Source organism: Tachyglossus aculeatus, chromosome 4 (assembly GCF_015852505.1).
Source record: "Tachyglossus aculeatus isolate mTacAcu1 chromosome 4, mTacAcu1.pri, whole genome shotgun sequence".
Lineage (NCBI taxonomy): Eukaryota > Metazoa > Chordata > Mammalia > Monotremata > Tachyglossidae > Tachyglossus > Tachyglossus aculeatus.
The window spans coordinates 124,716,842-124,741,554 of record NC_052069.1 but is presented as its reverse complement, the minus strand read 5'-3'; the positions used below and the strand labels follow the sequence as shown (position 1 = coordinate 124,741,554).

The following is a 24,713-nucleotide window of genomic DNA, read 5'->3' as shown; positions in this document are numbered from 1 at the left end:
CCTTACTGAATAGGAGGAATTGAGACAGACAGGTTATGTGATGAGCTCTCAATCACACTGAGTCAGTGGCCCAACTGGGATTTGACTCCCAGAACTGAAGTTGTCCCTGGACTCCACAACGCTCCAGTACTCTCCGTAGCACCCTCGGCTAGGGAAACACCAGGCCCCTGAGCTTCCTGGTTACAGAGCTGACAACCCCGATGTGTGTACAAGAGGCTGCCGTCACTCAGACCGACTGAGCTACACCCCAGTCAAGCACCTCCTGGTGGGGTTACAGCCACATCCTTGTTCTTCCTTCTACTACCACCATTCATAAATCATTTTTAACTGACTTTCTCATTCAGTTGTAAGCTCCTTGAGGGCGAGGAATTTGTCATTTGCTCCTATTGTACTCTCCCAAGCAGTTGTTAATAAAAATGATTATGGATAATAAAAATGATAATGATAGTAAGCACTTGTTGAGTGCTTACTATGTGCCAAGCACTGTTCCAAGTGCTGGAGTAGATACAAGTTATCAGGTTGGACACAGTCTCTCCAACATGGGGCTCTCACTCTTAATCCCCATTTTTCAGATGAAGTAACTGAGGCCCAGAGAAGTTAAGTGAATTGCCCAAGGTCACAGCAGAAACGTGACAGATGTGGGATTAGAACTCACCTTCTCTCAGGCCCATGCCCTATCCACTTGGCCATGCTGCTTCTCTAATTAGTACAGGATTTAGTAGGTCTCAGCAGATTCCACTGAGCGGAAACAAGGTCACCCTCCCTGTACACACAACTGCTGTCAGAAGCAGTGGTTGGAGCTTGCCCCAGTCATTCATCTCAATCAATGGTATTTGTTGAGCACCTACTCCGTGCAGAGATCTGTATTCAACAACTCTCTTATCCAGGCTTCCCGGCCCTTTCTTATTTCAGTGTTTAACCAATGTGGCTGACTTCTGGGGAAGATCTCAGAGGTGCAGACTCCCCTCCCCCTTGGCCTGGGTGAAAGAAAAGGATGCAAGATCCCTTTACCATTTAAAGAAGGAAAGATAAAACTCAAATTCTCTTTCCAAATATTTAATAATTTAGCAACTCTCTACAGCCACTTTCCATAGGAACCACCCAACTGTCCTCTCTCCAGTACAACCAGCCCCAGCCACCTTCCCTTCCAAGGCCCCCTGCTCTCCTTCCTGGCTGTGCCTGGAAAGCCATGTTCACAGCAACTCACCGGGAGATCAGAAGAGCTATTCATAGAGCAAACAAGGTAGAAGCAACGGGCACCCCCACAGCAACAGTTGCAAGAAGCTGGGGTGCAGATGTGGATAGGTGGGGGTGGGGGACGGGGGGCCTTGAAGTAGAGGTTGAGCTCAGAGCAGGGTCTGGGGAGAAGTGAGGCAAGCAGCCACCACAGTGGTTGTGTTTCTTTTCTGCTCTCCACATCCCGTTCTCAAGAGCGGTCCTTCACATTGGCCCTGACAAGCCCCAGAAGCCGGATGTGGTTGGCCGGTTGATTTGGGCAGGAAGCAGAGTTGAAAGTGGAGAGATGAATGCACTATGAAAGGAGTGTAGTGTGGCCAGGGAAAGAAAAAGAAAGAGAGAGGGAGAGACAGAGAGAGAGAGTGCACTACAGCAGCCCCTCCATTCAGCTGCGGGACCTTCAGGAAGTCCGTGGCATTGGCAAAGAAGAGGGATCGGGGTGCCCAGGGGATCCAGGACTAAGTGGCTCAAGCAGGCAGGCCCAACGCCAGCCCCTAACTGCAGCTGAGGGTACGACCAACAGTCACCGAAAGCCTGGTGCTGGGCAGGAGTCTATCGAGGTTAATTCTGGCTCCGGAAGCGAAAGGGACACCGGTTAGAAGGGGGCACCACCTGGCAGCTTGTCACCTGGAAGTCCATCGTCAGGAAGGGGAGGACCTGGCCGCAGGGAGGCCCACTCAATAGCAAGAGCAAACAGGGAGGTCTGGGACTCACTATTTATGGAGCAAGCCTCAAGGTTACTGCACCATTCTGGGGAGGTTAGGACCTTGGAGAGACCTTCCTTCACTCCTCAAAACAGCAAGAACCATGCCTTCTCTCCATTTTATGCGGGTGAAATTTGAAGCCCAGAAGGGAGCAGCAACCTCCCCTCGGCCACTCAACAGTGTAGAGGTGGAGCTGAGATGGCAACTTTGGCATCTGCTCCGTGACCCTCACCTTCCAGCCCTAGCCAGCCTAGTAGTAACCAACCTGTGGTTGGATCTCATAGGCCAAATTTCCGTGGAAAACCCAGGGTGGGAGAGGGCTAGGCAGCATCAGACCAGTCAGGCACTGGGGTCTGGAGGGAGGGAGACAGAGAAAGAGAAAGAGAGAGAGAGAGAGAGAGAAAGGGGAAACATTCAGTAGAACAGTTGCAGCTGCCCATTCAGTGGACTATTGAGATGCTCTGGTCAGCCACGGCGAAGACAGGGAAGAGGGGTCCAGCCAAGGGGACTCGGTGGGAGTGGAGGATGGCACAAGAGCCAGGCTCATAGAACAGCAGCTCACCTGCTGCCAGGTCCAGCAGCACCCCAACCTGAGCTGGGCAGTGGAGCAGCTCCAGGGGCTTGTGCTGGCCGTCGTGCGAGAAGCGGAACTCCTTGTCATAGCGGGAGAAGACCCAGGAGAAGGCATTGTGGCCCAGACGGGTGTCGTTGCCAGAGCCCTTGCGGGGCAGGAGGCCCGAGGACACACCCACCTTGTAGGCACAGCTCTGCCCCACACTCACCAGCCAGGCGTGGAGCCCACCTTGGTAGGAGCTGGAGGCCAGGGCATTGGGCCAGTGGTCAAACCGCTCCGGCCCGTCTGGGTAGACCTTCGTCTTCTTGGGGTTAAAAGTCAGGGTCCTCCTGTCCTCTGACAGGGTCAGGAAGGGGCTGATAGTCTTCTCATCCACACGGACATCCTCGGTGCCTGTTGAGAAGCCAGCTGTTCAGTGAGAGTCCACTCTGCTTCCTGGGCCCCTTCCCCCTAGCCCCTATTAAAGGAGTGATCAAACCAGATTCCTGCCGCTGGAAGGGTTCTCTATTGGTCATTGGCTCCAACCCCCGTCCTTTGCTAAGTCAATCAATACATCTCCCAGATTCTTCTATATTTTTCAAAAGATCTCCAGAAATGAGGACACTAAAACCTTCCTTGAGAGCCTGTCCTAGTATTACAGCACAGTTTTGCCTTGTATCCAACTCAACTCCCCCATGCTGCAATTTAAATCCACTTCCCAATTTTGGGTCCTCTGTGGGCATGAAGAACAGCTGGGCAGCCCGCTCAGAGAGACCCCCACAGGATAAAAGTCCTGCAACCTTTCCCCTAGGACGGCATTTTCATCCCTTTTATTACCTGTGGTGATCTCCTCTGAACCCTCCCATATTTCCACATCCTTTTTAAAGGGCAGTAATAATAGTGATAATTAATAATTAAAAAACCTGGGCACAGCAAGCAATAAGGGTGTCTCCAGAAACCATTTTTTTCTCCTAACAGGTTGTAATTTTTAAACTGAATTAGAGTCTACCAATTTTCTAGGTAGAGAAGTGAAATATGCCAGTCTAAAATTCCCAGGGTTACCTCTTTGACCTTTCTTACAAATGGACTGTGAGCTCCTCCAGTAGATTATAAGCTTCTTTAAAGTAGGAACTGGGTCTTCAATTTTTACTGCATCCTCCCACATGCTACTTACAGTATTCCACATACGCTAGGCACTCCTTCTTTGCAATAAGGGGTTGTGCATTCATGTATGGTGTTCCACAGCTTCCCCTCTGAGTTCAGATAGAATTCCTACATGAATGTCATTTAAGTGATTTGTTTACATCTAGTTTATCAGATTAGCTTTGCTGTTGGCCCACTGGGGGAGAGAAGGGGGGTGGGGGGTGGGGGCGGAAGAATACTGCTCTGACAACCAAGAGACCTGGGTTCTAGTCCCAGTTCTGACAGGACTGGCTAAGGTGGGCATGGACCAGAACATGCACTTTGCAATTCACCCCTGCCCACCGATTCACTCATTTCATACAGTAACCCAGGGGAACATGAGTGGCAGGGATGAGAAAGTATGAATGGCGCTAGAATCAATTCCTCTATGCAGGTTCTCAGTCCTGAAGTCTCAGACCAGAGCTCATCTGTTAGTCCTGACAGGAGGCTCCATCATCAGCTTATAAATTTGGTCTAAAACATCCTATGTGGTTTACGGAAATTCGATTCAAGCCTTCTGAGTGATCAGCTATGAAAACTAATTTGGATATGTGAATCTTCATATCTTCAATAAAGACAAATAAAGATTCATGAGCCTTTGTGCTAAACTTTCATTCTTTCTTTTCCTGACACTAACTCATTCCTTTCTTCCACCCTTTAAGGTGTTTCTTCTCCCTTCTTCAGGTGTCTTGCTTTTTCATTCATCAACATCGTCATCATCATCATCATCACTAGTATTATTGAGCACCTATTCTGCGCAGAGCACTGTCTAGTAAGGTAACCTGTCCTCAAGTAATTTACAATCTAACGAGGCAGACAGGTACTAAAATGATTTACTTGTAGTAGGAATAAGGACAAGGATATGGAGATATGAAAGTATTTCACTGTCCCTTAGATGGGCCTGTCATTAGTCTTCTCTCTTGCTTGGACTATTGATCTTGGGTTTGGCATCCATGCCTTCCCTTGGCAGCCACAGTATCCAAGGATGAACAAATTGGGCCAGTGTTGATTTCTGGGTGGAATGGCACGGAGTGAAAAATACAGAGCTTGGCACACACCACAGTTTGAAACCTTCAAGCAGACACCCTCCAGGGACCCAAGCATTTAGGCTCCTCCCCTCAGTAGGGATTCCCACTTCCCATTCACAAGCCAATTTGGACCAGAAGCCTCAGTTTCCCTGAAAAAAATCACCTAGATTAAAGCAACTGTCTAATTCTCTAGACTGTAAACTCACTATGGGCTGGGAATGTGTCTATCAACTCTATTCTATTTATTTTATTTTGTTAGTATGTTTGGTTTTGTTCTCTGTCTCCCCCTTTTAGACTGTGAGCCCACTGTTGGGTAGGGACTGTCTCTATATGTTGCCAACTTGTACTTCCCAAGCGCTTAGTACAGTGCTCTGCACACAGTAAGCGCTCAATAAATACGATTGATTGATTGATTGTATTGTACTTTCACAAGTGCTTAGAACAGTGCTCTGAATATGGTAAATAATAATAATAATGATGATGGCATTTATTAAGCTCACTGTTCTAAGCGCTGGGGAGGTTACAGGGTGATCAAGGTTGTCCCATGGGGGGCTCACAGTCTTAATCACCGTTTTACAGATGACGGAACTGAGGCACAGAGAAGTTAAGTGACTTGCCCAATGTCACACAGCTGACAACGGCACTTCCTTCCCGTCTCACAAGCCTGTAACCTTGGTGTCATCCTCGACTCTGCTCTCTTGTTCACCCCTCACATCCAATCCGTCACCAAAACCTGCCGGTCTCACCTTTGCAACATCGCCAAGATCCGCCCTTTCCTCTCCATCCAAACTGCTACCCTGCTGATTCAAACTCTCATCCTATCCCGACTGGATTACTGCATCAGCCTCCTCTCTGATCTCCCATCCTCCTGTCTCTCCCCACTTCAGTCTATACTTCACGCTGCTGCCCGGATCATCTATGTGCAGAAACGCTCTGGGCATGTCACTCCCCTCCTCAAAAATCTCCAGTGGCTACCAGTCAACCTACGCAACAGGCAAAAACTCCTCACTCTTGGCTTCAAGTCTCCGTCACCTCGCCCGCTCCTACCTCTCCTCCCTTCTTTCCTTCTACAGTCCAGCCCGCATCCCCCGCTCTTCTGCCACTAACCTCTTCACTGTGCCTCGTTCTCGCCTGTCCCGCCGTCGCCCCCCGGCCCACATCCTCCCCCTGGCCTGGAATGCCCTCCCTCCGCACATCCGCCAAGCTAGCTCTCTTCCTCCCTTCAAAGCCCTACTGAGAGCTCACCTCCCCCAGGAGGCCTTCCCAGACTGAGCCCCCTCCTTCCTCTCCCCCTCCCCATTGCCCTACCTCCTTCCCCTCCCCACAGCACCTGTATATATGTTTGTAAAGATTTATTACTCTATTTATTTTACTTGTACATATTTACTATTCTATTTATTTTGTTAATGATGTGCATCTAGCTTTCCTTCTATTTATTCTGACGACTTGACACCTGTCCACATGTTTTGTTTTGTTGTCTGTCTCCCCCTTCTAGACTGTGAACCCGTTGTTGGGTAGGGATCGTCTCTATATGTTGCCAACTTGAACTTCCCAAGTGCTTAGTACAGTGCTCTGCACACAGTAAGCACTCAATAAATACAATTGAATGAATGAATGAATGACAACTGGCGGAGCGGGATTCAAACCCGTGACCTCTGACTCCAAAGCCCGTGCTCTTTCCACTGAGCCATGCAATAAATATCATTGATGGTAATGATGACGATAATCAACTGCTAATCTAAAAAGGCCCAAAACAAGACTTCATGCCAAAACTGGATTTAGGGGGCCAGCTGCCCAGAAGAGGAATCTAAGAGGGCCCCCAGCCAAACCGGAAGTTCTGGGAACAGATTTGGGAGAGGGGTGGGAGGTGAGGGTTTGAGGAGTGAGAGTTTTTTCACTTCCACTGCGTTGCTCTTTTGGCTGGCTCGGAGCCAGTCAGAGCAGTGCAGGGGAGTTAGAGGAACTTCCAAGAGCCCACCCTAGCCTTGCTCGTTGCAGAGGTTGTCGGGGGTGGAGGGACTGCGGGAGAAGGGCTCCACATCTGGCAATGCCAATCGAGGCTTTGACAACACCTGGCTTTGTGTCAGGCTGATGTCAAGGGCTAGAGTTTTCATGGAGTTCAGTTTGGGGAGATTTGACTTAAGTTGTCTTGACCTTGGTGTCTGTCAAACGCCCCAGATTCTCTGAAAGAAAATCCAGCTGCGGGCTTGAACTCACAGAACCAGCGCTGACTCCTGGGAGCCCCCTTTGGAGCTCAATGCCCCTGGATGCCCCCCTTCCCTCTGGCAGGTTAATGGATTTTCTGGCCAGATCAATCAGTGGTCAGGCCATCCCCCAGCACCTTCACCTACAAATCTGGGAATCAAAGCTTCCCAGAAGTTTGCCATCAAATCTGCTTGATGCCAGAACCACAAAATGGGCAGATTGATTTTCTCCTCGGCGATACTGAATACCCGGAGCTCCGAGGATCACTCACCTGGCAGGCAGAAGAGGACAGCGGATGCCCATAGCTGGCTGAGTACTGGGCTGTGAACACATTTCTGATTAAAATTTAACTTCTCAGACTCCTGTGGGACCAAGATTCCCTCTGCTTCCTCTGACCTAGCAAGGGAAAACAGAAGGTCAGTGACAAGTTTTCAGCTCAGGCGGCATGTCAGTGGGAAGGTTTGGCTGCTGGGATTCCTCTAGAGTGTAAACTCGTTGTGATCAGGGAATGTGTTATATTGTACTCTCCCAAGTGCTTAATACAGTGCTCTGCACACAGTAGGCGCTCAGTAAATATGGTTGATTCAAGGTTCCAAAGTGGCAGGATTGTCAGTCACAGACAGGTGGCAACCAATTTGGGGGACACCGGCCTGAGCCAAGAGGTCACCCTGCCACTGAGGACCAGAGCAGAAATCCCTCAGTTCTGGAGGAGAGGCAGTCTCCCTCTAAGTGTCCAGGAAGCCCAGGGAATCCCGCCCCACCTCACAGCCAGTAAACCAGAGCTGCAGGGGTCCATCCTGAGGCTGCACTGGTGTACCCCAAATCCCACCCTCACCAGATGACCCATGCATGTGGAGCTATCCCACAGGGTGGGGGCAGAGCCAGACTTTCACCCACTGCCTATGATTTAGGGCAAAGGGAGTGGATGCCCCCCAAGATCCATTGAGAATCAGGGGAGGTGGGTCAGGATCCCCATCCCTTATTATTCTGAAGAGCAGCATTGCCTGGCGGGTGAAACACAGGCCTGGGAATCCGAAGGACCTGTGTTCTAATCCTGGCTCTGCCACCTGTCTACCTTGGGCAAGTCACTTCACTTCTCTGTGCCTCAGTTACCTCATCTGTAAAATGGGGATTAAGATCGTGAGCCCCATGTGGGAAATGGACTGCGTATAACCTGATGATTTTTTTTATCTACCCCAGGTCTTAGTACAGTGCTTAACAAATATATTTAAAAAAATCTCTTGGATTAAGAAATGATATTCTGCCCCCGCATCCAGGAAAAAGGGACAGCATTTTCCTGGAGCTCTAACTGGGACAGATAGGTGTGGCTGGGGAATGAGAGGGGTAGCAATGGTCAAAGATTTGGGAGAAGAAAAGATAGTAAAGGGAGCCCATCAGGCATAGACTTAGACAGGGCCTGGGCACATTCCCACATTCTCTCCCAATCCTGGGCAGTTTCCCTCCCGAGAGCCCTAGGGGTGGCAGTCAGCAAGCGGAGGGGCGAACACAGAGGCAAGCAGACAGCCCCTCTGCTTGCCAGAAGCCTTGTTTCCAGCCCCTTCCTCAACAACCACCTCCCCATCTGCCACTCACTGTCGGACCCACAGCAATCCCGTATCAGAAACCTTGAGATAACATGCACCCAGGGGCAGGAGCAGGGCTGCCTTGGGCATGGGGGAAGGCAGTGTAAGGGGAGGAACAAACTGCCCATCTCTCCCGCAGGGGCTGACACACTGACCTTCTTGCTGGTACTTCAGCCATTCTCCCACCCACAACCGAGAGTGGGACTTCTGGGCTTGCTGGCCCCTACCCAGGGGAATGTCGGGGCCGGGGACACAGAAATCCCGGTGACAGGGCTTGCAGTGCCCACAGTGCCTGGCCACCAATGTGTCCGATGGGGGAAATCAACCCCAGGCACAGGGTTACAGCCACCGAACAATGAGTCTGAGATGAGTGCACAGTGGATTTTCCTGCTCAGTTTCTAGGAAACAAAGCTGCCTTGTTCTCCACATGTCAGCAGCTCTCCCCATCCTTGAATCGCACCGAGGAGTCCAGGACACTGGGTTCTGCTGGGACTCCGATTAGCTGGGCTTGGGATGGGTCTCCTGGTAATAGTGATGTGCTAAGCACTCGAGTGGATATAGAGTAACCGATCAATCTCTGTCCCTGCCCCACGTGGGGCTCGCTTTGAAGCACTCGGCCAGAGGAGAGGCGGGGCAGTTCTTCCAGTCAAATGGTGAGAAATGGGGGTTGGACCCCTCCCCCCATCACCGGGTTGGGGCAGAGATGTATGGAACCAGAAAACCAGTTAGACCAGTTGGCTGTGTCACCCGTTCAGGTAACAGCAGCTAGGAAACTGACTGGTCACTGGAACAGCTTCTTCCTGTTTCTCCAGAGACGTCACCTAATTGGCCAGTGCATTTCCCCGAAGCCTGTTCTGTCACCCACATGAGTCCTCACTGCCCGAGACTGCCAACTCTCGCCTCTCTGCCCCAGGACCATACCCCTCAGACCGCCCAGGGACAGACCTGTTTCAGCTGACCACAGCAGAGGGTCAGGCCTGGGGCCCTGGGATCCAGGAGGGGGAATAGTGTCCTGAAGTTCCCAAGTTGGTGCCCCCCTGGGAGCCTAAGGACCCCTTGCCACCAGCCCCACCATATGGAACAGTGGGAGAGAATGGCCTCTTGCCAGACACCCCAAAATCATCAGGCTGACCATTAAATATCTCACCCATGGGAGTTCTGCCTTCCAAGGGCTGCCCTGACCTCCCTGTGAAGACAACCCAGGTCAAAGCAAGGGGTAGCTGCCAAGACTCACCTCTCAAAAATCTCCTGCTCGGCCTGCTGTCAAAAGAAACAAACCAGCATTAGGCCCCTTTCACTTTCTCAGAGTTCTGCAGGGTGAAGGGCGGCGGGGTGGGGGGAATTTGATACAGCCTACTGGCTGAGTGGGAAGGAGCCACTGACCTCAGCTCTCCTCATTTTCAAACCTCTTCTGAAATCACAGCTCCAGGAAACCTTTCCTGATTAATTCCTAGTCTCTCCTCTTAATATCCCCACTTAACCACCATGTTTTTTTTTAATTTTTTTATGAGAAGCAGCATGGCTCAGTGGAAAGAGCATGGACTTTGGAGTCAGAGGTCATGGATTCAAATCCTGACTCTGCCACTTGTCTGCTGTGTGACTTTGGGCAAGTCACTTAACTTCTCTGTGCCTCAGTTACCTCATCTGTAAAATGGGGATGAGGACTGTGAGCCCCACATGGGGCAACCTGATCACCTTGTAACCTCCCCAGCGCTTAGAACAGTGCGTTGCACATAGTAAGCGCTTAATAAATGCCATCATTATTATTATTATTATTAAGCACGCCCTATGTGCCAGGCATTGCGCTGGAGTAGACACAAGATAATCAGGTTGGACACAGCTTGCAGTCAATCCCCATTTTGCAGATGAGGCAACTGAGGCCCAGAGAAGTGAAGTGACTTGCCCAAGGTCACACAGCAGACAAGTGGCAGAGCAGGGATTAGAACCCCGGTCCTTCCGACTCCCAGGTCTCTATTCACTAGACCACACTGCTTCTCAACTTGAGGGTGAAGAATAATGCAAGCTGAGATGTAGTGGGTAATAAGTGAGAAGAGAGTGGATAAGAAGGAAGGAAGAGCTAATTGAACACCTTAAAGTCAATAATCAACTTTCTGGTTGATGGGGCAAGGAATGGCCAACTGCTGAAGGATTAGGAGGAACAAGGAAATATGCACAGCACGTTTTTACAAAAATGATTCAGGCAACAGAGTAAATTATGAACCGGAAAGGGGAGAGACTGGAGGCAGGGAGACCAGCAAGGTGACTGATGCAGTAGTCAAGCCAGGATACTAGTGCCTGGACCAGTCTGGTGGTCCTTTGAATGGAGAGGAAGGAGCCAATCCTGGAAATATTATGGTGGAAAAATCAACCAGATTTGGTGATAAACTGAATGTGGAGTTTCAAAGAGAGGGAGGAGTCAAGGAAAATGCCAAGGTGGAAGGCTTGAGAGAGTGCGAGGATGGTGGTGTTGTCAACTGTGCTGGGAAAGTTAGGTGGAGAAGAGGATTTAGGAGAGAAGTTGAGGTCAGTTTGGGACATATTATGCTTGAGGTGACAGTTGAGACATCACCAAAGACATGTCCTACTCTTAGAGGAGCAAGATGGCCTAGTGGAAAGAGCACGGGCCTGGGAATCAGAGGACTTGAGTTCTAATTGTCTGCTGTGTGACCTTGGGCAAATCACTTATCTGGGCTTCAGTTCCCTCATCTGTAAAATGGGGATTAAGAGTGTAAGCCCAATGTGGGACAGGGACCATGTCCAACCTGATTAATTTGTATCTACCCCAGTGTTTAAAACAGTGCTTGGCACATAAGTAAGCGCTTAACAAGTAGCATAATGATAACACTACTAACAATAGCTATTATTAGTAGTATTATTATTAATCCCAAATCTGCCACTTGCCTGCTGTGTAACCTTGAGAAGGTTGCTTGCCTTCTCTGTGCCTCAGTTTCCTCAACTGTAGAATGTGGATTTAATACCTGTCTTTCCTTAGACTGTGAGGCCCCTGTGGGATGGAGCTCTATCCAAGCCAATTAACTTGTATCTACCCCTGCGCTTAAACAGTGCTTGATAATTTTAAATTAGAAGGACCTGGGTTTTAATCCTGGCTCCGCCACTTATCTGCCGTGTGATCTTGGGCAAGTCACTTAACTTCTCTCTGCCTCAATTATCTCATCTGAAAATGGGGATTAAGACTGTGAGTCCTAGGCGAGACAGGGACTGTGTCCAACCTGATTAACTTTTATCTACCTAATTAGCATGTATTAGTACATTAGTACATTAGTACAGTGCCAGGCACATAGTCAGGGTTTAACAAATGCCATTAAAAAAAAAAAGATGAGGAGGGGAGGGAAGACTTTAGGGAGTTCATATCTGATGGTACTGATTTTCCCAACAAAGTAGCTGGCTAAGTTATCAGAGGTGAGAAAGAAGGATGGTTTCAGGAGGAGTTAAAGGTCTACAAGAATTGGTGGGGGCAATGGGCTTGGGAGTTGATGAGGAAGAAATTATGTTGCTGAATGATAAAGAGGGCAGAGGTGGAGTAAGCAAGGAGGAATGGGAAGTGTCCCGAGTCAGCCCAATGCCTGGATTTTCACCTAACAGCGCTTTGCAGTCCCAGCTCAGAAAGTATAACGTGGAGGCGATCCAGGGCTGAGGGTTGGTGATGCAGGATCAACGGCTGGGTAGAAGTGGGAGGGAGTTGAGTTATGCAGAGAAGGTGGTGTTGAGGGCATGGATTTGTGCATTCAGATGCAGGATGTTGGTTAAGAAGATCCACGAGGGGCATGATGGCCTGGGGGAAAATGGAAGGGTTCTAGAGCTCCAAGGCCTTTGTGGGGGAGAAAAATTTTGTGGGGAAAACAGTTTTGTGGGTGAGAAGGCAGTTTAGAAGGTCGTTGTCAGAGAGTGGGATTTCACGGTTGGCAAGGTTAGAAACGATTGGCTGCTGGGCCATCATTCCTGGAATCACCTTGCCTCCCTAACCATGGGGCTATAATCCATTCTTTGACTTTCCACCTCAAGTTCAGACCCAATCAAACTTCATTTAGCCAGGTCCCTCCCATTGCTGACCTCTAGCCCTGGAGCCCAGGGCAGGGCCCCCAAGAGCCTCCTCATACACCCATAGGGCCTTGTGGCAGTCACATTTTGCCAAGCTCTAGTTCATTTACCGGGATGCTAAAGCCTAGGGTTGAGCCTGCTGGAGATTGGTATTGTTTTGGATGGTCCCACTCATGGCGAGTTTGGGGACTGTTCCTTGCCTCCCTGAAAAAAGGCAAAGTCCAGTTTCCCTGAGGCCTCTGGGCTAATAATAATGTTATTTGCTAAGCACTTAGTATGTGCCAAGCACTGTTCTAAAAAGTAGATACAAATTAATCAGGTTGGACACAGTCCTTTGTCCCACGGGGGCTTACATCTATGTAGGGAAGGGAAAAGCAGGTACTGAATCCCCATTTTACAGTTGAGGAAACTGAGGCATAGAGAAGTTCACACATCAGGCAAGTGGCAGAGCTGGGATTAGAACCCAGGTCTCCCGAATCCCAGACCTGAGATCTTTCCACTAGGCCATGCTGCTTCCCAGCGCAAACACCCCAGTCTCCTTCAGGGATCACTCTGCACAGCTACAAATTAAGTACCCACGTCAATCCAACGCCAGCCACCTGGCATCTCTCAGAATTCTCTCTCCTTCACACTCCACTCCCCTTCCCTAAGAGAAGAACTCTTGCTCCTGGATCCAGGAGTAGTCTCGGAGACAGTCAAAAAGCATACCCCTGAGCAGGAATCAGCAGAGACAAATCGATGAAAAATCTGTCTACACTGTGACCTTTTTTGATCTCTGCAGATCTAACTCACCACCTAAGAGAACTGTAATGTCTGCTGGCCACATTGCCCTGACCAGAAGAGGCTTGGGCTCGCTGCCCAGGGTGGGGACTCTCAACCCTCTGACCCCTCATACTCCACTGGGGCTGGAGGATTTCCTGCCACTTCCAGGGCTAGAAATGGGGTCAGGAACCTTCTTCCCCCACCCACACACCCACGTGCAGCCCATTCACTGAGGACACTTGGGCTATCTGTGCAGGAATGAGACTGCAGTTCCCCCAACCACTCATCTTCACCTACACCCCCGGCCACGACATTCTCCTGGAACCGGAGCCGATCTGCCGGGGTGACTGACAGAGAGCTAGAGGAGAGGTGAGACCCACAAGACAAGGTCCTGGAAGGGGCCCTGGTCATAGTCCAGCTCCACGCCCAGATTCAGGCCACCATTTCCAAGTTCTGCACCCTGCCCTAAGCTACAACCCCAGTTCCCACCCTGAAAAGGGAGGCACAGCTGTAAGATGAGAGGAACAGGGGAGTCAGCCCAGCTGCACAAAACTCCACAGAAGGATTGCCAGCCCAGGAAGGACCAGGGGCAGTGGGGAAGGGTTTGCCTGCTACGCTCCATTATATATGCCAGGGCTGCCAATGCAACAGCAGCAATAAGGAAGTCTAACTGTCATCCACAAACAGCAGCTTGCACCATCCTCAGCAACTCCGAGCTGGAGAGGAAGCGTCATCCCAGCTCCCCCCAGGAGTCCCGCCAGACATCAAAAGGGAGTGTCCCCCACCCCCTGCCACGGGCCGACTTACGACAAGGCTGAGGTCATCCAGGTGGGTGAGTAGCCCCACCAGGCTGGTCCGCAGGGCCTCCAGTTTCTTCAAGGCCTCGCTCCAGTGGGCCCGCTGCGTCAGGATGCTCTGATGGGCTCGCTCCTCCTCGACATGCACCTGCTCCAGCAACCTCTGCTCCTCGCTCTCGCACACGCTGCGCAGCAGGGTCAGCCGCTGGATCACCACCTCCCGGGCCCCGCTGGCTGAGCTCTGTTGGTGGGGGCAGGGGGAATCAGGGGTGGAGGGCATGCCCAGCGTCCCCCGCTCCCAAACATAGGTTTTGTTTGAGCTCGTGTCAGGACTGGATGAGCCTCGGGTCCCTCAGGGCTGGTTTGCTTCCCTCCCAGAGGTCCTGGACTGGGACAGGCCCGAGTGAAACCCCAGGAGTTGGGCTGGAACCCCAGTGGGACTCAAACCCAAAGAGGGACTTGGCCGGCTGAGTTAACCCATTAGATCGGTGAGTTACCCTGTGATCCCAAGCCGGAATTACTAATCCCAGGGCACCCCGGGGCAAAGAACTTTCCTATGAACCTTAGGGTGCTCCAAGTCCTACAGGCAAACACCTTAATGGGACACCACTAACTAGCTGGTTCCACCAATAGCCAACCTGTGAAAGGCAGATCTCCTCTTCCTACGAAAGCCAGCGTGGGGCCAGATTAACCCTGGGAAGCAGACCAGTAGCTCCGGTCCCGATCCCTAGGGCCCTGGAGTCAGCCATGGTGAGCCGAGCAGCTCCTGGAAGTCCTTTACTTCCGCTGGGCTGTGGGATTGGCTCTGGGTCTAGGGGCCTTTTAGGGTCAGGTGGGAGAGAAAGGCCTTGACCTCGAGCCAGGTAGAAATTGTGATGGAAGAGAAAGGACTTCTCTCATTCCTCCCTGGGCACTTCTTCTCCACTGTACTCTCAAGTCCCTACCTGGGGCTTTTCAGTTACGAGGGGCCCTAACCCAGGCCTCCAGCACTCTTAATCAAGTCCAGGCCAGCACCTTTGGAAGCTGTTTTCACACTAGCCCTATAATTCATCCTTTAAGATTTCCATTAGAAGTCACTTTCCTCTAGGACATCTCCATACACCGAGTTGTGGTAGAACTTTCCAACTAATGGTACGTAGCCTGGTGGAAAGGGCATAGAGGAGTCAGAGGACCTGGGTTCTAATTCTGACCCTGCCAATTGCTTACTACATGACCTTAGGCGAGTTACTTAACCTCTCTGGGCCTCAGTTTCCTCAATTGCAAAATTGGGATTAAATACTTGTTCTCCCTCCGACTTTGATACCGTGTCTGACCTGATTAACTTGTATCAATCCCGGTGCTTGGCATAGTGATTGACATAGTAAGTGCTTAGTAAATACATAAAAAAAAGAAAAAGAATGGTACTTGTGTTCATTCCCTGCCGGTATTCGTCCCTTTGGCAATCCTTCACTACTAGTGTACCAGGAGAGATTTTTCTCTGTGGAAATGAGGAAGAGAGCAGGGGGGGAAAACCCCCACTCACCTTCTGGACACACCGATTCCTTCTCTCTCCCACAGAAGTTCCACTGACTACAAGAGGGAAGAGAGGCCGAAGGCATGGGAAAGCGTGACATCCTCCTGGTCACTAGGTTCCAAGGAAATCTCCATTCTGGCCCCTTTTCAGTTTTCACAAGCCCTACCATTCCTTTCCTGACTACTGCTGGTATTCTGAAAGTACCCCAAAACATCGTTAAGAAGGTTTCCCTTTAGAACTCCAGAACCCAGGAGTTCTAACTCCCTACGCTAGAGTGAGTCCCCGGAGCCAGGCCACCCTCCTGAAGGGAGGGACAATCACCGCTGCACTCTGCTTCTTCCCCGGCAGGACGTCGGCCATGTACTTGGTGATGCTCGCACTCTGCAGCTGCAGTTTCTCACACTGATCCACGATCTTGTTCTGCAACAGAAACAACAACACATGCACTGGGGAGGGTTAGGAAGGGCCGTTCTCAGTGAGGCCCTTCCTTGTCACCTGCTCCCACACCTCCTGGCACCAAGAACAAAGTGAAAAGGTAACCTTCTTCAGACCTCACTGATGCAGGACTGGTGACGGGGTCCTTGCTGAGGGTGGGGAACAAGTAGCAAAATGTCACGGCTGAAACAACCTCAAGGGCACAGCCCCATTATCTCCAACTCCACTAGTGGGCCAAAGGCGGTTGCTGTAAGGTAGGGAGGGAGAGGAGTAGAGGGACACAGGTGTCTAATATATAAATGGTATTTACTAAGCACTCTGCACCAGGCAGTGTTCTAAACACTGGGGTAGAGTCAAGATAATCAGGTTGGACACAGTCCCTGATCCTCATAGAGCTCACAGTCTAAATCTCCAGTTTACAGATGAGGCCCCGAGAAGTTAAGTCGATCATTCATATTTAACGATTGCGTATTGTGTGAAGAGCACTGCACTAAGTGCTTGGGAGAGTACAACAATATAACAGACACATTCATAGCCTACAACAAGCTTTAAGTGACTTGCCCAAGGTCACACAGACAAGTGGTAGAATGGAATTAGAACTCAGGTCCTGCCACACAGACAAGCGGTACAGCTGGGATTAAAACACAAGTCTTCCGACTCCAAGGCCCATGCTCTACCCTCTAGGCCACGCTGCTTATCTCTCTAATGCCTCTCTCTGGAACAGAAAGTCCATCATTACACAGGTAGCACCCACGGCAGGAGGGGGAGTGAGCCTGGGCCAGATGTGAAAAATCGATTGGGTATGGTAGCACTTCCCCCCCAGTCTCACACTCTTTTATTGGGCAGGGAATTGTTTGCTATTTACTGACCATCCACTTGAGCAAATGGGGCAGTCATAGGCACCCAGAGTTGTTAGCGAGCAGGTTTATTTAGCCAAGTCCCAGAAGCAGCTCCTGGGGTCCCAGATGGAAGCTGAATCCACAGTCTGGGGGAGCAAGGTGGGCTACAGGTCACTTAATTGAGTGCCACTGGCCCTGGGGCCCGCACTGGGCCCTGGATAGGAAAGAAAGCTCACTGCAGAGGCCAAGACCTAACCCATCCACACGTTCCGGGAGCTGATCACAGTTTTGGAAGGCAGCGAGGGTTGCCAAATCCTCCTGCAGCCCACATCCTCCAAATACCAGCTGCTCTGAGGCCAGGGGAGCCCTATCGGCCAGGAACTCCCGGTTCTGCCGCTGCCCTGGGTGACTGTGGTCGAAGGAAGGGGAAAGGGAGAAGAAGAGGAAATGCTCATCTCTTCCCCAGAAGCTGTGGTTAGTATCCCCATAGCTCCCACTTCCCCAGCGCCCCCGCACAGCACTCCCTCTGTCCGCCCAGGCCGTGTGTAGCGGCATGGCCTAGTGGATAGAGCTTGGGCCTGGGAGTATTGGGTTCTAATCCCGACTCTGCCACGTGACTGCCGTGTAACCCTGTGTAAGTCATTTCACGTCTCTGGGCCTCGGTTCCCTCATCTGTAAAATGGGGATTACGACTGTGAACCCTATGTAGGTCAGGGATTGTGCCCAACCCAGTTATCTCGTACCTACCTCAGAGCTTAGAACAGTGTCTGGCAAATAGTAAGGGCTTGATGAATACCATAATTCTTCTTCTTCTAGACTGTAAGCCCAGTGTGGGCAGGGACTATCTCTCTTTATTGCTGAATTGTACTTTCCAAGTGCTTAGTACACTGCTCCGCATACGGCGAGCGCTCAATAAATACGACTGAATGACCAGCCCGGGCCGCCGGGGCACTAACCCTACCTCCCACCTCTGGCCTGGAATGCCCTCCTTCCTCAAATCCACCAATCACTCTTCCCTCCTTCAAGGCCCTATTGAAGGCTCACCTCCTCCAAGAGGCCTTCCCAGACTAAGCCCCCCTTTTCCTCAGCTCCCCCTCCCTTCCACGTCACTTTGATTCGCTTCCATTTCTCTTCCCCGCCCCACGACACCTATGTATGCAGGTATATATCGATAATCCTATTTATTTATATGGATGCCTGTTTACCAGTTTTGATGTCTGTCTCCCACTCTAGACCGTACGCCCGTTGTGGGCGGGGATTGTCTCTGCTGCTGAACTGTACTGGCCAAGAGTTCAGTACGGTGCTCTGCACGCGGTAAACGCTCGGTAAATAGGACTGAATGAGTGAATGACCCGCCCAACCGGCATTCGGCGCCCGGTTCCCCAGCCCGATCCCACCCAAGCACGCCCCAGGGCCCTTCCTCCAGCCGCTGAACTTCACCCTCCTGCCCCCCAGAAACAGACACACATAGAGCCACTCCCGCCGAGCCCCCGGTCCCCGGGAGGCTGCCCCGGGTCATTCATTCATTCATTCATTCATTCATTCATTCATTCAATCGTATTTATTGAGCGCTTACTGTGTGCAGAGCACTGTACTAAGCGCTTGGGAAGTACAAGTTGACGACATATAGAGACGGTCCCTGCCCAACAACGGGCTCGCAGTCTAGAGGGATGAGGGGAGGAGAATGGGGGTGTGAAAAAGGGTCGGGAGGAAGGGGGTAAAGAAGGTCTGGGAGAGGAGAAAGGGGTGTGTGAAAGAATAATGGGGTGTAAAAAGAAAACTGAGCAGAAGAGGGTGTGAAAAGGAGCTGGGGGAGAGGGGAATGGGGGTGTGAAAAGGGACCTGGAGGGTGAAAAGGGGCTGGGGGAGAGGAGACGGGGGTGTGTGAAAAGGGGCTGGGGAAAGAGGGGAATGGGGGTGTGAAAAGGGACCTGGAGGGTGAAAAGGGGCTGGGGGAGAGGAGACGGGGGTGTGTGAAAAGGGGCTGGGGAAAGAGGGGAATGGGGGTGTGAAAAGGGACCTGGAGGGTGAAAAGGGGCTGGGGGAGAGGAGACGGGGGTGTGTGAAAAGGGGCTGGGGAAAGAGGGGAATGGGGGTGTGAAAAGGGGCTGGGGAAGAGGGGAATGGGGGTGTGAAAAGGAGCAGGGGGAGAGGGGAATGGGGGTGTGGAAAGGGGCTGGGGGAGAGGGGAATGGGGGTGTGGAAAGGGGCTGGGGGAGAGGGGAATGGGGGTGTGGAAAGGGGCTGGGGGAGAGGGGAATGGGGGTGTGAAAAGGGGCTGGGGGAGAGGGGAATGGGGGTGTGTGAAAAGGGGCTGGGGGAGAGGGGAATGGGGGTGTGAAAAGGGGCCTGGAGGGTGAAAAGGGGCTGGGGGAGAGGGGACGGGTGTGTGTGTGAAAAGGGGCTGGGGGAGAGGGGAATGGGGGTGTGAAAAGGGGCCTGGAGGGTGAAAGGGGGCTGGGGGAGAGGGGACGGGGGTGTGTGAAAAGGGGCTGGGGAAAGAAGGGAATGGGGGTGTGAAAAGGGGCCTGGAGGGTGAAAAGGGGCTGGGGGAGAGGGGGCGGGGGGTGTGTGTGAAAAGGGGCTGGGGCAGAGGGGAATGGGGGTGTGAAAAGGGGCTAGGAGAGGGGGAATAGGGGGGTGAAAAGAGGCTGGGGAGGAAGCAGGCGGCGGTGGTGGGATCGGGGGGGGGGGGGGGGGGGGTGTAGGTGTCTGGGTTTGCTCTCCGGCAGGAAGGCTACGGCCCCGGTTGGTGCGGTTGGTGCCTCCCGCCGGTTTTTTTCTGTGTGCCTGGCTCACCCTTAGCTGGTCCGCCCGCTCCCGCGCCGGCCGGCCTCGGTGTCCCCGGCAGCGGCCGCCGGGCCCGGTGCAGCCGGAGCAGGCGAGCCGGCGCTCCGTGCCGCAGAACCAGCGGAGCTCCAGGCCGTGCTCCGGGCACCGGGGCTCCGCGCTCCGGCTCCCCGGGCCCGCCGGCCCTTCCGGGGGCGCGGGCGCGGACATGGCTCCGGTTCCCGGTTCCCGGCTCCCGGTTCCCGGTTCCCGGCTCCCGGTTCCCGGCTCCCGGCTCCCGGTTCCCGGCTCCCGGTTCCCGGCTCCCGGTTCCCGGCCGCTCGGCGCTCCCACCTGTCGCAGGTGGGCCGGGGGCGGGGCGGGGCGGGCGGGGCCCGGGCCTTCCCGCAGGGACCCTCGCTGCCGCCAGGGGGCGCCCCCGGCCCCGGACCCCTCTGCCTCCTGACGCTTCAATAATAATAATAATAATAATCAATCAATCAATCAATCAATCAATCGTATTTATTGAGCGCTTACTATGTGCAGAGCACTGTACTAAGCGCTTGGGAAGTACAAATTGGCATCACATAGAGACAGTCCCTACCCAACAGTGGGCTCACAGTCTAAACGGGGGAGACAGAGAACAGAACCAAACATACCAACAAAATAAAATAAGTAGGATAGAAATGTACAAGTAAAATAAATAAATAAATAAATAAATAAATAGAGTAATAAATATGTACAACCATATATACATATATACAGGTGCTGTGGGGAAGGGAAGGAGGTAAGACGGGGGGATGGAGATAATAATAATAATATAGTGGTAGTTGTTAAGCGCTTACTATGTGCCAAGCACCGTTCTAAGCGCTGGGGTAAATGCAAGGTAACAATAATAATAAGGATGGTGGTATCTGTTAAGCGCTTACTATGTGCCAAGCACCGTTTTAAGCGCTGGGGTAAATGCAAGGTAATAATAATAATAAGGATGGTGGTATCTGTTAAGCGCTTACTATGTGCCGAGCACCGTTTTAAGCGCTGGGGTAAATGCAAGGTGATAATAATAATAAGGATGGTGGTGTTTGTTAAACGCTTATTAGGTGCCGAACAGCGTTCTAAGCGCTGGGGTAAATACAAGGTAATAATAATAATGATGATGGCATGTTAAGCGCTTACTATGTGCCAAGCACTGTTTTAAGCGCTGGGGTAAATGCAAGGTAATAATAATAATAAGGATGGTGGTATTTGTTAAGCGCTTACTATGTGCCAAGCACCGTTTTAAGCGCTGGGGTAAATGCAAGGTGATAATAATAATAATAAGGATGGTGGTGTTCAACGCTTATTATGTGCCAACAGTGTTCTAAGCGCTGGGGTAAATACAAGGTAATAATAATAATGATGATGGTATTTGTTAAGCACTTACTGTGTGCCGAGCACTGTTTTAAGCGCTGGGGTAAATGCAAGGTGATAATAATAATAATGATGGTGGTATTTGTTAAGCGCTTACTATGTGCCAAGCACCGTTTTAAGCGCTGGGGTAAATGCAAGGTGATAATAATAATAAGGATGGTGGTGTTCAACGCTTATTATGTGCCAACAGTGTTCTAAGCGCTGGGGTAAATACAAGGTAATAATGATAATGATGATGGTATTTGTTAAGCGCTTACTGTGTGCCGAGGACCGTTTTAAGCGCTGGGGTAAATGCAAGGTAATAATAATAATAAGGATGGTGGTATTTGTTAAGCGCTTACTATGTGCCAAGCACCGTTTTAAGCGCTGGGGTAGATACAAGGTAATAATAATAATGATGATGGTTATCTGTTAAGCGCTTGCTATGTGCCAAGCAACGTTTTAAGCGCTGGGGTAAATGCAAAGTAATAATAAGGATGGTGGTATTTGTTAAACGCTTATTATGTGCCAACAGTGTTCTAAGCGCTGGGGTAAATACAAGGTAATAATAATAGTGATGATGGTATTTGTTAAGAGCTTACTGTGTGCCGAGCACCGTTCTAAGCGCTGGGGTAAATGCAAGGTAATGATAATAATAAGGATGGTGGTGTTTGTTAAACGCTTATTATGTGCCGAACAGCGTTCTAAGCGCTGGGGTAAATACAAGGTAATAATAATAATGATGATGGTATTTGTTAAGCGCTTACTATGTGCCGAGCACTGTTCAAAGCGCTGGGGTAAATACAAGGTAACAATAATAATAATGATGATGGTATTTGTTAAGCGCTTACTATGTGCCGAGCACTGTTCTAAGCGCTGGGGTAAATAATAATAATAATAGTAATCATAATAATGGCATTTATTAAGCGCTTACTATGTGCAAAGCACTGTTCTAAGCGCTGGGAAGGTTACAAGGTGATCAGGTTGTCCCACGGCGGCTCACAGTCTTAATCCCCATTTTCAGATGAAGTACCTGAGCCCAGAGAAGTGAAGTGACTTGCCCAAGGTCACACAGCTGACAACTGGAGGACGCGGGATTTGAACCCATGACCTCTGACTCCAAATCCCGGGTTCTTTCAAGTCTCGTGGAGGGAAGAAGCCCAAGGTAATAATAATAATAATGATGGTGGTATTTGTTAAATGCTTATTATGTGCCGAACAGTGTTCTAAGCGCTGGGATAAATACAAGGTAACAATAATAATAATGATAATGGTTTCTGTTAAGCGCTTACTATGTGCCAAGCACTGTTCTAAGCGCTGGGGTAAATGCAAGGTAATAATAATAATAAGGATGGTGGTATTTGTTAAACGCTTACTATGTGCCAAGCACCGTTCTGAGCACTGGGGTAAATACAAGGTAATAATCAGAAGAAGAATGGTATTTGTTAAGCAATTACTATGTGTCAAGCACTGTTCTAAGCGCTGGGGTAAATGCAAGGTAATAATAATAATAATGATGGTGGTATTTGTTAAACGCTTATTATGTGCCAAACACTGTTTTAAGCACTGGGGTAAATACAAGGTAATAATAATAATAATAATAGTATTTGTTAAGCACTTACTAAGTGCCAAGCACTGTTCTAAGCACTGGGGGGATACAAGGTAATAATAATAACGGTATTAAGCGCTTTGTGCCAAGCACTGTTCTAAGCGCTGGGGGGATACAAGGTAGTAATAATACTAATAATAATAATAATGGTATTTGTTAAGCGCTTACTACGTGCCAAGCACTGTTCTAAGCGCTGGGGGGGATACAAGGTAATCGGGTTGTTCCCTGTGGGGCTCACAGTCTTCATCCCCTTTTTACAGATGAGGTAACCGAGGCATAGAGAAGTTGTGACTTACCAAAAGTCACACAGCTGACAAGTGGCAGAGTCGGAATTAGAACTCACAACCTCTGTTAAATCACTACCATGTCACCTACCCTCTTGGGTCCTCACACATATTTTTGTACTCTATTCCTTTCTTCTATCTGGAACTTAATATCTGGCTTTTGAGGGTGGGGCTACTAATTTTATTGTCGTTTCACACACACACACAAAACATTAGTACAGTGCTCCAATGCGTGCTCAATACATACAATCAATGATGATGGTTTTTGTTAGGCGCTATGTTCATTCATTCAATCGTATTTATTGAGCACTTACTGTGTGCAGAGCACTGTACTAAGTACAAGTTGGTAACATATAGAGACGGTCCCTACCAAACAGCGGGCTCACAGTCTACCGTGTGCCAAGCACTGCTCTAAACCCTGGGGTAGATACAAGGTAATCAGGTTGTCCCACGTGGGGCTCACTGTCTTAATCCCCATTTTCCAGATAAGGCAGAGAAGGCCCAGGGAAGTGAAGTGACTCGCCCAAGGTCACACGGCTAATCAATCAATCAATCGTATTTATTGAGTGCTTACTGTGTGCAGAGCACTGTACTAAGCGCTTGGGAAGTCCAAGTTGGCAACATATAGAGACAGTCCCTACCCAACAGTGGGCTCACAGTCTAAAAGGGGGAAGACAGGGAACAAAACCAAACATGCTAACAAAATAAAATAAATAGAATAGAGATGTACAATTAAAATAAATAAATAAATAAATAAATAGAGTAATAAATATGTACAAATATATATACATAAGCAGCGTGGCTCAGTGAAAAAGAGCCCGGGCTTTGGATTCAGAGGTCATGGGTTCAAATCCCGGCTCCGTCAATTGTCAGCTGTGTGACTTTGGGCAAGTCACGTAACTTCTCTGAGAGGCAGCGTGGCTCAGTGGAAAGAGTACGGGCTCTGGAGTCAGAGGTCATGGGTTCAAATCCCGGCTCCGCCACTTGTCAGCTGTATGACTTTGGGCAAGTCACTTCACTTCTCTGGGCCTCAGTTCCCTCATCTGGAAAATGGGGATGAAGACTGTGAGCCCCCCGTGGGACAACCTGATCACCCTGTAACCTCCCCAGCGCTTAGAACAGTGCTTTGCACGTAGTAAGCGCCTAATAAATGCCATCATTATTATTATTATTATTATTCTCTGGGCCTGTTACCTCATCTGTAAAATGGGGATTAAGATTGTGAGCGCCCCGTGGGACAACCTGATCACCTTGTAACCTCCCCAAGCGCTTAGAGCAGTGCTTTGCACGTAGTAAGCGCTTAATAAATGCCATCATTATTATTATTATTATTATTCTCTGGGCCTGTTACCTCATCTGTAAAATGGGGATTAAGATTGTGAGCCCCCCGTGGGACAACCTGATCACCTTGTAACCTCCCCAAGCGCTTAGAGCAGTGCTTTGCACATAGTAAGCGCTTAATACATGCCATTATTATGATACACAGGTGCTGTGGGACGGAGTGAGGATTCGAACCCACAACCTCGGACTCCTTCCACTTAAAGCCATCGATTGAAGGATCGGATTCGCCTCGTCCAGTGAGTACATAACGACGCCAGGTCCAGGGCTGATGCTAAGGGCCAGGGGGCACCGAAACGGGGGGCCGCTGATTTCGGCGGAACGTGTTTGCTTCCCCGCCCCGGCGCCCGGAGACCTTTGGCGGTGATACCGTCGCCATGGCAACGGGAGGCGCGTTGCTAGGGGCGGGAGGCCCGAGCCCATGCAGC

At 50.4% G+C, this 24,713-nt stretch overlaps 1 protein-coding gene across 1 annotated transcript; it reads right to left on the bottom strand.

The window, feature by feature from the left end:
- Window positions 1–1,040: 1,040 nt before the first annotated feature.
- Window positions 1,041–24,664, bottom strand: BSPRY (B-box and SPRY domain containing). Its single transcript, XM_038745689.1, has 7 exons — window positions 24,578–24,664; window positions 19,696–20,085; window positions 15,944–16,042; window positions 14,120–14,350; window positions 9,726–9,751; window positions 7,180–7,304; window positions 1,041–2,907 (listed from the first exon to the last, which is right to left on the bottom strand). The coding sequence occupies exons 1-7, from the start codon at window positions 24,662–24,664 to the stop codon at window positions 2,381–2,383; spliced, it is 1,485 nt and encodes a 494-aa protein (XP_038601617.1). The 3' UTR covers window positions 1,041–2,380.
- Between the last annotated feature and the right edge of the window lie 49 nt (window positions 24,665–24,713).